This window comes from Athene noctua, chromosome 6 (assembly GCF_965140245.1).
Source record: "Athene noctua chromosome 6, bAthNoc1.hap1.1, whole genome shotgun sequence".
NCBI lineage: Eukaryota > Metazoa > Chordata > Aves > Strigiformes > Strigidae > Athene > Athene noctua.
The window spans coordinates 39,515,233-39,528,727 of NC_134042.1; the positions used below are offsets into that span (position 1 = coordinate 39,515,233).

Here is a 13,495-nt window from a genome sequence, read left to right on the forward strand (position 1 = left end):
GTAGAAACTCTGTTCCTGGTATAAACTGCATTTATAGTTGAGGGCTTGTCACTGTCACTATTCCAGCAAACCTTTTTCTTTGCAGGCAGATCAAGAGCTTAGGTCTGCCACTTTGCATATGGTCTTGATTTCTAGTGCTTGTCTAAAGCCTTCAGAGTCAGAACAGTTAAGAGTAATGCCTATTTGCAATTCAGATCATACGTTTTGTGACTTGGATCCATTCCTGTTTATAACCACATATAATGCTTAAATTATGTGCCTAGAAAAGGAAGAAAACTAAGACATTTCCTTTCACTTTCTGCTAAAAATATTACTGCAACCGCTGGAGGCTCAGTCCTTCAGCTGATATAAGTCCTTGAAAACCACTTAGTTCAATAAAATTATTTTAAACTCACATCAGTCCATTATTTTGACTCTGTTCAATTTTTGCCTCAGGCTGGCATCTAATTAGGTGGGTGTAGTTTTGCAATTACAATTAACTGTACCCACAATGAATTACTAGCTATTATGTTTGTGAACCAAAGAGGACTTGAAACATTTAAAATATTTCTAATAGCAGCTATGGTTCATTTCAAGAATGGAATTGGGAGTGTGAAATAATGGCAGAAGTAACCACAGAAATAAGGCAGTATTGTAAGAAAACCTAGATAAGAAAACCAGGCTGCTAACATTAAATACAGTTTCCAAATGTTCCTCAGTCAAAACCCGCCTGTCTTTCAAAATAACACTTACTGAACAGCTGAACCTGTGATTATATATTAGGAGCAGCCTGTTCTGAGAGAGCGTAACATGGGGAAATACCCTTGCAGAAGTGTGTTTGTTCAGCTGACCCATTACAGATGAGCAGAACACTGCAACAGAATTACTTACCATCAGCCTCTCCAACAGGCTGCTGCTCTGAGGAGCTTTGCTGTACCTCGGGGTGCTTGGAGCTAGTCTTTCCCCACTCTTTTTCAAGACCAGCCGAGGCCGCACACCTTCTGTTCAACAGAAAGGAGGATTTGTCGTTGTAGCCCATGATTCTGGTGAAAAGCTGATGTTAAGCGATGTCCATGGAGTTGGCAGATGGAGTTTATCTCCATGTAGAAAGCTCTGAGAGAAGCAGCAGATGCCACTTATGAATTGGGAAGTGTTGTCTGTGTTTTCATTTCAGCACAGAATAAAACACTAGCCCAGTCAGGGAGAAGAGGAGGGAGAAGGCTAGTTTATCAGTGACAGGGTCTTGCAGGAGAACAAAACTGTAGCCAATTGACCATTGATGCGACCACCGTTTCCTCTTCTTCTGCATGCTTGGTGCTTCCTTGCATTGATCCCTCGTCATGCAGTCAGGTCATGGCCTTGGGAGCGGGGATGTGACCTTGTGTATGGGCTGGAGGAGATCCTGCTTCACATCTAATTTGTATTCTCTGCTTTTCAGGCCCAGCACTTCCACCTGGTCATCCCAGCAGCACTGCTGTGATCCCTGCTTCCTCCGGGGGGCCACCACCTCCGCCACCCCCCCCAGTCCCTCCGCCACCCATGGGAGCTGCACCCCCCCCACCGCCTCCACTGCCGGCAGGTGCTGGCCAAGGGGCTGGCACTGAAGATGGGTCAGTGTCAGGGCTTGCAGCGGCTCTGGCTGGTGCCAAACTAAGGAGAGTTCAACGGGTAAGGAGGTGCCACTGGGACTCCCCAAAGGGCTCTTCTCCACTGCGGGAAAGCCTGGCACAGCTTCGTGTAATGGTCTGCAAATCCAGCGTGAAACATGGTGAAACATGCTTCAGCTGACCGTTAGGTGAACTTTTAAATGTGAGTTTGTAGTGCAAGTAAAGCTGAGCAGGAAATGTTTGGCAGAATCCTGCTGTTCAGAAAATGTTAATTAGCAAATGGCTGCAAGTTCTCATGTTGCCAGGATTTCATTGCTTCTACAGAGTCCGCCATTGTGCTATCTGTTAGTGTTTTCAGTCATTATAAGTGGTTAAAACTGCATCACGCTTGCAAAAACTAGTGTAGGCTATTGAGGCCTCATTCAATAGGTGTCCACTTAGGTAAGGGTTACGAAACCATGCGGAAACATAACCATGAACAAACAACACTGTAGCATTTTTCATCATTTGCCCATACATTTGCCTCACCCAGACTGTTCCTGGGTTTAGTAAGGTCCATGTGGGTCTTCTTCCCAGAGCAGAACACATTCTATCATTGTTTTGGGGCTGTGATTGTGATCGCTGTTCTTAATAATTAGGAAAACTAATCATTAAGGGTGTGGTTGTAAATTAAACTGTTCATTAATTCCAATGCTGATTTCTGTCTTAAGCCAGAAGACGGTTCCGGAGGGTCCAGCCCCAGTGGGGTCTCTAAGAGCGATGCCAATCGAACAAGTAGTGGAGGAGGCGGAGGAGGACTAATGGAAGAAATGAATAAATTACTGGCAAAAAGGTTTGTACTTAGACTGCAAGTAAGCACTAGCATGAGCTCTGCAGCAAACTGGAACAAGGTGCTGTCATTTTTGATTAGCAGTGGTCACTTTGATGGTGCTTTGCAATTTGACAGGTCCTGCGTACGTGTTAGTTGCCGGCATTGCCTGGCCTTTAATATGAAGTGTAGCTGGTGCAGCAATGATACCTGGCAGAGTTTAGCTGCTGTAGCAAATCCTGCAGCATGGTAACCTTCAAAGATGGTGATAAATATATCCTCTGGGATTTTGCCATTTTACGAGATCTATTTCAAAGTTACAGTTTTCAGAAAGAGTAAACTATTAAAGGAGCTTAGACAAATCGTTCTTTATGCAGCACATTCATGATGTTGGGCCCAAAAATATGAACAGAAGTGCAATAAAAGGACAACATCTTGGCAGGTGAATTATTATTGATTCTCAGTGTGTTTCAGGCAGTCTAGCCAAGTTATTCTCCACTAAAGCAAGTTGTGATGTATCAAGCTAAAAGCTGTTAAAAGGCACTCAATTATTCCAATTATTTTTACTTTCTTTTTTCCCCCTGATTCCATCAGTAATGTTCTGTCAGACTGTAACTCCCAGGTTCCTATTGTTAAATGTTTTGGTTTTCGCTCTAAAGATTTTTTAGCTTATGAATACTGAAAGAAAAGGATGAGTAGAATAATGAAGAGTGGTTACAGTTGTATAGTGTGCAGAGATGGATTTTTTAAGTAACATTATCTAGGATAAAAACAGTTCACAGTTTAGAGGGTCTGTTCCAACTTTCCTCCGTGTCCTGGTTGTTTCAAAAGAAATTCGGAACATGGACTGTGGATGCAATCCTTTCAAAAACATTAAATAAACATGCACTATAAAAATGTATCAGCAGTGTAAAATACCAAATAGATCATTTTCTCTCTTTTCAGAACTAAAATAGTTTAATAGTTATTTACTGGTTCACCTTCTGATCTGTTTTGTGTTGCTACATATCAAGACTGACCCTGCTGAACTGGAAGGTGTCTGTAAGCAAAGTAAGCTTGGTGACTAGATGTTGGGGTAACTAGCTCTGTTCAAGCAAGAAAGCTAAATGGACATCTCATATGCTTGGGTATAGAAATCCTAAACATTTTTGTGGTTCTAGTCTAAAATGCACTCCAGTACGGCTTTTAGCAGTGGGATCTGGTGTCTTCAGGTGTTCAGGGTCAAATCCCCTCGCTATCTTAACAAAAGCACCTGTAGTGCCATGAGCACTGTGCTGCCTCTACTCTGAAAATAACTGAGCTGCAAATCCTTTCCCAGGGAGTTGATAGCAACAGAATTGTCTCCTAAATTTTGCTTCACAAAGCCATGGAAGTCATTGGAAATACACAAGCATCAGTCAAGGGTGCAATCTGGGCACGTGCTGTTAAACTGGTACAGAGAGGACTTCTTTTGGCTGCATGTGATGACATAGAGAAAGGAAAGAACCTGGCACTATGCTTCAGGTTGCACTTACCGAATTGGCAACCAGGAGGTAAAAAAGATATTTTTTTAAACTGAGCATGTTCAATACAGGAATTACTGCGTGATGAGCATGGGATCTCAGGAGCCCTTTTCTGAGCAGAAAACCACATGCTCAGAAACAGGGAACGTGTCCAATGCTGGGTAAGTAACAGAGGAACATGATTCTGAGAGCTGAGGTGGTATAAAATATGGCGCTCTAGATTTAGTGGCCCACATGAGAGCAGCCCTTTGCTTCAGGATTGAAGTGCAAGCAGAATAATGAACCATCTCACAAACCACTATCATTTCCAGCCCAGTTAAGTTTGCTGGAGGACATCAATCTAACACTGGTCTCTCACCCTGATAAATATTTTCCTTGCTCAGGTTTGTAATCATTATAACCTCTTTTCCTCAGAAGAATCAAGTAAATATTCGAGAAAGACTATAAAAATTATTACTGGTATAATAAAATTAGTAATGCAATTAAATATCTGAAAATAATTTCCACAGAGCAGTGTCCTACAAACACATGCATATTTTACTGCTCTGGTTTTTTGTCAAATCAAATCCTCCAATTTGTGTATCAAGTGAGGGTTTCCTTTTGCCAGTGATATGAAAAAAAATCCTTTCACAAACTTGTGGCAGTGTTTCAAAACTCAGAAGCATTTCTAAGCACCACTTGGGCCTACTTTTTTCTTCTGTGTGATTAATTTTGTCCACTTCAGAAGGAAGACTAAATGAAAAACCTGTCATATTGTTGTTTTAAAAAACATCTATTAAGGGTGGTGTTCACAGGTGGATAAGGATAAAAATCATCACAACCAAAATCTACATGGAGACTACAGCTGTAGTTCCCTTAAATGTCTAAAATGGGAAATTGGATGTCTAGAGAATCTGTACCTGACGCACTTGAATACTGTTTAGACCCTAAATAAGGCCTGAAAATCAACAATTTGGTTTTCTTTTCTTCAGCCAGTGGGGCTAACACCCAAGAAGTTTTACCATGCGTTCTTGAAAGATAAACAACCAACATCTTTGTTTACTCTTGTGTCCAGTTGCTCCAGTGGATGGATTGCAGCTCTTTGCCACTTGCTTCTCGGAGAGTTTTGCCTCTCCTTGGGAAGCAGGACAGAGTGAGGGTCTCAGGTCTGTGCTCAGCTTCTTAAGGCACCACCAACACTGCCAGTCCTGGGACTACAGGGCCCAGGAGCTCTGCTGCCTTTGAAATGGATTTGAGACAGCAGTAATCTCCTGTCACTCATCAAAGGCACTTGAAAACCCAGGCTGGTGCACTCGATTCCTGGCTCGTGGTCTCCAGCCAGAGCTTTCCTGCCCTCGAGGGAGCTGGGGTCTTGGCTGAGTAGAAATGGTGCCTGATCTTTCCCGGGGTTGAAGGGCTTTTCTGACTGTCTTCCCATCACATGGGAGCACTGCTACAGCCCTTTCTCTTGGTGAGAGATGGGGGGATACAGGACAGATGGCAAAATTATATTGGAGCCGACTGTGTAAGTGTCATCGCTACAATACCCCCCTGAGCCACCTGGGGAGGTTGGGTTCGTTCTCAGAAACCCCTTGGGGGTATTTGGGTTGTTTCTCTTATGTGGGACAGAGGAGCCAGCACTTCCTGAGCCCTAGAGAGAAGCCATCCCTTTTTCACCCAGTTACATACCCAGCTGCGCTTCCTTCCTCTGATTGAACATATTTCCTTGTGCTCTGCACCCTGCATTCCTCTGTTAAACACTACCTTGTAATATTGACCCTCTCCCCGAGTCATATTGCTGAGGTCTGGATTCCTCACCTCCACCCCAATCCTACGCAACCAAATACATCCATTTGTTGCATTCGCTAGGATGAACTAAGTAAATAATAAATCCCACCAGAGCCTGAATCAGCCTTCCCACATGGAGGATGCGTTTTTAGAGGGCTGACTGTGTGTTCTATCTCATGTTCCTTTGAAAAGGAGGAAAGCAGCGTCGCAGTCAGACAAGCCAGCTGACAAAAAGGAAGAGGAAAGCCAAAATGTAAGTGAAAGACTCCTCACTGTTGTGCTCTTGCAAATATGTTGATGTGCTGCCTTGCAAGCCAAAGTCCTGTGCTCATTCACTGTGTGTGGCAGGCAGTGACAAACACTGCTGATCCAGGAATAGATTTGCATCATTCAGTCAAAAGCTAAATGTAACTGCTTCCACCTTTCTGGGGAACAGCACCATATAGACAAGAATTGCCGCCTTATTCATAGGTGAGGTATCGTCCAAACCATGTTCACAGGCACTTTCTCAATGTCTGATCTGAGTGTTGTAGGGTACAGTAGATTCTTGCCCCTTAACAAGATGCATTTGGCAAGTCAACTTGAGATCAAGTTCATGTTTCTTATTTTAAATTTGCAGCTTCAGTGAAGCTGAAGTGTATCATCAGCCATGTGGTATCTACTTTGGATTGCCAGCCTCCATGCAAAGCGAGAATCAGCTCACTTCAGACCCCAGAGTGCACATAAAACATGTCTCTGGGGAGGTGAAGGAGAAACAGTGTATTAACCGTTAGACCATTCAAAAGTTAAAATATGTGTTCATGATACCTACAGTGAAATGAGATGGAATTTGGACAACTTTGGGGAACTTTGATTAATTTTTGTTTTAACTGTTCTGTCTGTATGTTGTCCACAAAGCAATTCAACAAGAGCTTTGATTTGACTCAGTCTTTACACTGAACTTGATGGAATTTTGAGTTCAACGTGCAGTTAAAACGCTTTTTTCCCACGAAGTGGTAAAGCATGGGAGATCTTTCCAGTTTCAAGAGGCCAGGATTTATGCTGTGTCCCTTCTCATGTGCTGCATTTCTGGGGTGCTGCTCATACAGCATTCCCACTGCTAGCCAGTACCCTCATGAAGGCTCTCTGCCACAGCTGCAACTTCATAAAGCATCGTGTGTGCCTCATACCGCCTATACAGAGAGATTCCCTCTAAAGACAAAGTAAGAGTTGCTCAGTAGGAAGTCCATTCAGCAAATGTAGGTCTCGCCCCAGTCTGAAAGGTCTGTAGCAAGACCAGGAATAAGCACTTTGCACCGTTTTAAGGAGAAAACCAGCTAATTTTTGCATGTTCCTCAAGGGATGCTTCAAGGATGGAATTTGCCTATTAATGCGCTATGCAACCATTGCTCTTAACCTTGCCCCAAAGCTAGTATTGAACCATACACTCAGAGATGAAAGGCACCATTTAGCTTTTAACTATTCAGCCTCTGCTGTCCTCTCTCCTTGAAACTCTGCATTAGTTTATATCCCAAATAAAACTTTTTGATAGCACCAAAGTGTTTAGAAAGATTTTTCAGATAACATCTGTTTAATGTGTGTCTTGAGTACACTTTGTGGTGGGGGTATCTTCTGTCAAACTGGGTGCAATTCCTTTTAACAGTTAATGTTGTGCCTGTGTTTTGAGTGCTGCTAAATAATATTGTCATGTCAAATATATGGATGAATGTTTTATGATCTCTCATACATAAATCCCAGAAAAAAAATAGAGTCCAGTTCCGTGATGTAGTGTTTAATCTTCTACTTAGGAGAAGTATTGATTGATTTAATTACATTCTGTTAGTACCTGGACCACTCTTACTGATACCAGGCTGTCCTGGGATAAAAAGCTGGGATCTGACCTACTGTTCCTTCAGATGGCTCAGTATCCCTATCACAGAGAGTTTCTAAATTTGGGAAATGTATGGTTTGTATTTAGACAACAGCAGCCAGAACTTCAGAGTGGTAATTCAGCCTGGTTCTGTATACAGGGATGGGAGTGATTGAGTGGAATCATGAAAAGGTGCTCATATTAGCAAAAAATAAAAGGATGTATTTTACCATGTTAAAGGGGGTGAGAGGTTAAAGTTTAAATGTACTTTAGCCCTTACCTTGGCAGCAGTGCCTGTTGGACATGCTTGAAGGAAACTTGCTTTTGTAGCACCTGTGCTGCAGCTGGTCTCCAGGGTAGAAAGGGACTCTTCACTTTGTCCCCAGAATTCAGTAATGTCCTGTTTTTCTCTTTGTAGGATGATGCTAGCACCTCTCCTTCACCCAGTACACGAGGTCCCACCCAGCAGCAGCAAAATTCGTCAGGTATTAACTCGAACTACTAGTGTTGTAGTTGTCTTACAGTCTTCTCCACCACCTCTACACTCAGTTCATCCTACTTCTGAGTGCAGCAGCTAACTGAAAAATTCATAAATACCTATTGTTTAAAAAACTGTACTTGGCAAGAAATTGTGATTTTATATGCTTCACAGCCAAGAAAATTACCACACAGCCAGTTTAGTTAACGGGATCTAGTCATGTAGCTCAGGATCTCTATCTTCAACATTGTGTACCTAAATCTTCTGAGAGAAAGGCTATATTATTTTATTTTTGGTAGTGTAGCTGTCCTGGTTTATACAGTTGGGGTTTGGGTTTCAAACTGTTATCCTTCCTTAACCTAGTAGCTTGTTGCAGTAAGCCTGAACTTGAGAGTTACTAGGTGAAATTAAGGAGCTCCCAAAATAGTTTTTCTTATGATGAGTTGAAATAACTGTATCTGAGTAGATAAGCTGCAAGCCAGTCAGATTTATCTTTGCATCAGCCTTGGCTTTCATACATGCTAAAAGAAATCTCTCTCAAGGGAGTGAGTACTTAACCATTCCAGCTTCCTTTTGGAACAAAGCCATGATTTGCATGCTTTGCAAGGGAAGGGGAAGAAGCCAGGAGAAAGGTGCATGTAAATGAGGAACGAGATCTAGAGATTTCCTGGGAGTGCCCATAATTCTTTTAAAGAGCTTTTTATGACCTCACAGAGGATCAAACCCTTGTATATGAAGTTGTGTGTTATTCAAGTCTCTGAAACAGTTTATTTTGACTATTTGCACAGGAGACTGGGATGATAGTAAGCATTTTCAGTAAGAAGAGTTATGTGGTGCAGCTTTTGGGAATGTTCTGCGAGTTAGAAATATAGACAATATTAAATAAATTCTATGTGGACATTTGCATAGTAAGGGTCTCACTTCCTTTTTTTAGATAAACCCACATTTTCTGCCCACTATGCAGACAAAAAAACAAAGACTTTCTAACTTAAAATATAAATAAGTATTGTACTGAATAACATAAGCCTTGCAGCAATTAGCCTGTATTTCTTAATAACACAGAATCACAGAATCGTCTGTGTTGGGAAAGACCTTGAAGATCATCCAGTCCAACCATTAACCTCACACTGACAGTTCCCAGCTACACCATATCCCTCAGTGCTATGCTGACCCGACTCTTAAAACACCTCCAGGGATGGGAACTCCACCACAACCCGTTCTGTAAAGAAATGCTTCCTAATATCCAGTCTAAACCTTCCCTGGTGCAACTTGAGGCCATGACCTCTTGTCCTATCACTGGTTACTTGGTTAAAGAGGCTCATCCCAGCTCTCTGCACCCTCCTTTCAGGGAGCTGTAGAGGGCGATGAGGTCTCCCCTCAGCCTCCTCTTCTCCAGACTAAACACCCCCAGTTCCCTCAGCTGCTCCCCGTATGACATGTGCTCCAGTCCCTTCACCATAGAAGTGATTTACATTCTTCCTCCTACTGTCCCAGTTCCATGTGTTTTTAGTATCATTCAACTATCCAATACCTAATTAAAGGGATCACTAAGCAGATTCTTGCCAGTGCTTTCTCTGTAATGTAGGCAATTGCACTCATTCAGCAATCCTGCTTTCCTGGATCTTTCTAAGTCATTCATCCTCACTGAATAAAAGTAGTTGTATAAGACAACCAACTTCAGGATCTTTTTACCATTAGAGGAAAAAAAAAAAACCAATAACTTTTCATTTTTGTTTTCCAGACTCTGGGAAGAAGCCATGGGAAAGGAGCAATTCTGTGGAAAAGCCTGTATCTTCATTACTTTCTAGGTGAGCTGCACGGGGGGTCCCTGCAGCAGGCTAGCAGTCAGGATGGTCATGCTGTCCCCGTGGCACGTGCACAACTCATGTCTCGTTTCATTCCATTGCTGTAGAAATCCATCAGTGGTGAAGAGCTGTGAAGCTAAGAGCCCCACGCAATCCCACGTGTCTTCTAGGTACTGGCTAACAGCCCAGCTTCTTAACCATCTTGGCTTGTCCTTTGGCTAATCCCATCATTCAGCACTAATGTTCATATTCTGTCATGTTTTTCACTTATAATCTGCTTTGTCTGTCACTGCACAAAGTGTGAAGGTAGAGTGTGTCATGTCAAAGGCTTGTTCCATGGAAACAGCCCTCTGCTCAGGTGGGCACAAGCATCACAGAATTTAATCACACTTAAGCAAGCGCTTAAAGCATCCGTGCTCATGAATCGGAAGCATGGGCTTGGCAATGCACTGTGCCATGTGGGAGGCAGGTTTTGGAGCATCTTTTTACAGCAGATTCAGGATGACCCTGCCAATAGGAGAAGTTTTCATTGTCCAACCTTTGCAGAAATTCAAAACCAAAGGCAGAAATGATATGAAGAGCCTAGAGCTGGCAGAAGGGAAGTTATTCCTCCATCCATGCAACTGCAGTGAGTGCATGAGAAATGAGAGCAAAGCTTGGTGCAGTAAGTAAGTTAACAACATCAAGCTGTAAAAAGGCGCAGCCACAGACAGGCATTCAGAAATATGGGAAGCTGGCAGGTGACAAAAGCCAAGAAGCCTAAAGTAGGACTGAAGAAGTCCTGTCGGTCAGACCAGCCAAGCTGCAGTATCACCACCCATGTTCTTACCCACAGAGACTGAGGTAAAGTTTGATGTTGGACAGCTAAAGAGACACTTCCTTCCAGTGCTGGTCAAGGACCACCAGTGTTACTGCAGTACTGGACACTGAGATGGATGGGTAAGCTGAATAAGGAGGTAGAACACAGGAGTAGGTATGTTTAGCATTTACTGCAAAGAGAAATTCCTTATTTTACACTGTTAAATATACGACAGTGCTGATAGTCTGCAAAGAGAAAGTTGCCAATGGCAACTATCTGCACATACTTGCTGCTGTCTTAAAGATGCTGGAATATGCCCTGCCCAAATATTCAGAGGGACGCACCAGTGTTACTAGAGCAAAATGAAGTCTCTCCAGCTCTCCTAAAACCAATGGAACACATTGGTTCTAGGAAATATGTGAGAGTTTCAAACAGATATAGAAGGGCCATTCCTTCTTGCAAATGGGAGTGAAACATAGGCTATTTAAAACAGCCATCAAGTTTTCACCAGCTATCTTCTACAATGCCATTCCATTCTGGGAGAAGTTCAGCGGGAGAAAAATCCTTTCCTAGTTTAACAGCTGGAATACTGCTCAGTCTTTGCTTGAATGACTTCTGTGGGGGGAACAGGGCAGGTTTCAAAAGCTCTCAGCGGTGACCTGTTTCCATTCCTGTTCAGTTTGATGGCATTTGTATCTGTCTTAACTCACAGCTTAGCTGTGAAATGGTAGGACACATGTTAAGATTTTCCCAAGGAAGGGTTGCAAGACCAAGCAGAATCTCCTCCAGCCCCCAGTGTGGGCCCAAAGATGATAGCAAAGTTATTTGAAGCCTTTTCTACAAATGGTACAGTATGGTGAACTTTGGAAATGTTTTAGATTTACTGATTAAAAGAGAAGGTCAAGCAGCTTCTGCTTCCTTAATTTACTTTATCAGCCATCATCGGAATTCAGCCCACTGACTAACAGCATCCTGGAACACTGATAACACTCAAGTGTACTAGTCATAAAGGCCAGATTGGTTTTGTTTCTGGGTCAAGAAGAAGTGCCTGTGCCTCACAGTGCTATCAGCAAGCTTCACTTGACTCGGTCAGGCCTTCCAAGGAAAGGATTAACAGGTTACTATTTTCCCTACAATATTTTTCTAACCTGTATTCTACTATTACTTTAGCACCCAATTAAAGTCTAAGTGGCCAAGACAGGGTTGCTGTACAAAAAAACAGACTGTGAGAGAAAACCAGATACCTAGCTTGCAAATTGCAAATGCTGTCATAAAATATATTTTTAAACAGGCTTTATCCCCTGAAGACATCTCAGCATTTTCTAGTCTAAAATAATTGAGACTCCTAACACCAAAAAAGAAAAAGTTTCAGTGCAGTCTTTGCACCCCCTCCAATATATCTGCAATAGGTGAAAGCAACATCTTGAAGGTCAGGCTGTGTGAGTGGGGGCAGTGCTGCTCCCCAGCTGCCAAACGCTCCTGAGTGGCACAAGAGGGAGCCTCCAGCCCAGCACTCCAGCGTGGGTGCTCCTGCACTGGGGTGGATTTCATCCACACCATCAGGTGGGTGTAGCTTCGCATGCATTGCAAGGAACTGACTGGCTTTTTTATGCTCTTCTTCCATTTCTCAAGGATGAAGCCAGTGAGCAGCAGCAATGATGTGGCTATGGATGCCTTAGATTTTGATCGAATGAAACAGGTGAGTGAAAAGGTCTTTTGCACTTAAGAGATTTGATGAGCTACCCATTTTCCCCCATGCATGCGCTGTACAAGCAAAACAGCTGTTCAGTCTTCTGATTTCCTCTATAACTAGGTGCTTAGAGAAGGGCTAGCTGGTGAGCAGCAAGAGAGCACAATCTCACTGCTATGTGATCAAGATGTCTGTACAAAAACGTGCAAATAAATATGCCAGCATCTTCTGCATCCTTGGCCTGGGAGTGCAGACATAGCTGTTAGTAGTGCTAGGCTCTGATCGTCAGTGGAGGTGGGGGACAAGCACAACCGTATTAAACTTGCATTTTCTTCCACCAGTTAGAAGGAAATTCTGAGCAGCTGACTTGTGTTTTGTCTCATCAGGAAATATTGGAGGAAGTTGTAAGAGAGTTACACAAAGTGAAAGAGGAGATAATTGATGGTAAGAAAGAGAAAAATTATTATTTTTCTCATCTTTATGACTAATTTCCCATAGATAAGATGATAGGAACTGCAGAGAGTTCCCTGGTGTTTTCAGACTTCTCTGAGCAGATCTGATTTATATACACATTTGAAGAACAAGCATCTACCTTATCTGAGCTCTGATCATGACATTGTGTTTACATCCTTTATTTTTATGCTGTTGACAAGTATTTTCACCCCCAACCTGTGAGAAGTTCACTGGCCAGTGTTTCTCACAGGTGGGAGGGTGAGAAAGGGCCTGCCTGTAGCCCGTGACACGTCAATTTATCACAGTCAGGGAGTGTGAAATTGATTGTACCTAGCCAGCCACAGAGGTCGGGGATGAAAAGGGGACAAAGGTACCAAACTGAAAATCCTTCCCAAGCATCTTCTGTAGGCTTCCTGTGCTTGAAGAGCTATTTCAGACCTTCACTCAATTACAGCTTTCCAAATAGCCATGTATTTTTATAATTCATTGAAAAGTATAACAGCTGTGCTAAATGTATCAGTACTTTTTTAACAGATTGTTCTGCAATATATGACTAAATGTATTTTTCAGGGCCATTACTGAAATGCATAGCAAAATACTGATTTGAAGCCCACATTAGGGTGTATGAAGATGCATGTCCACACCCTGCACTCCCCATCTTAGATTTACACAGAAGGGGAAAAAGAGGAGACTGTAAAACAGCTAAAATTCATTCCCTGTGCCCTTGCCCCAGACCTGTGTGCTCACAAAACCTAGGA

The 13,495-nt window shown here is 42.7% G+C and overlaps 1 protein-coding gene across 8 annotated transcripts in view; it reads left to right on the forward strand.

Annotated features, from left to right (window-relative positions):
- EVL (Enah/Vasp-like) overlaps positions 1-13,495 on the forward strand; it is a 134,403-nt gene that overhangs the window by 120,007 nt on the left and 901 nt on the right. For 4 of the 8 annotated variants that reach the window (XM_074908654.1, XM_074908655.1, XM_074908657.1 and 1 more), the window contains 8 exons: positions 1,418-1,647; positions 2,297-2,418; positions 5,856-5,916; positions 7,931-7,997; positions 9,732-9,798; positions 9,903-9,965; positions 12,227-12,293; positions 12,671-12,728. In XM_074908654.1, the coding sequence (XP_074764755.1) occupies positions 1,418-1,647; positions 2,297-2,418; positions 5,856-5,916; positions 7,931-7,997; positions 9,732-9,798; positions 9,903-9,965; positions 12,227-12,293; positions 12,671-12,728 (735 nt within the window). The remainder of the gene's footprint in view (positions 1-1,417; positions 1,648-2,296; positions 2,419-5,855; positions 5,917-7,930; positions 7,998-9,731; positions 9,799-9,902; positions 9,966-12,226; positions 12,294-12,670; positions 12,729-13,495) is intronic. The other 4 variants (XM_074908661.1, XM_074908662.1, XM_074908660.1 and 1 more) reach the window with 3 other exon arrangements.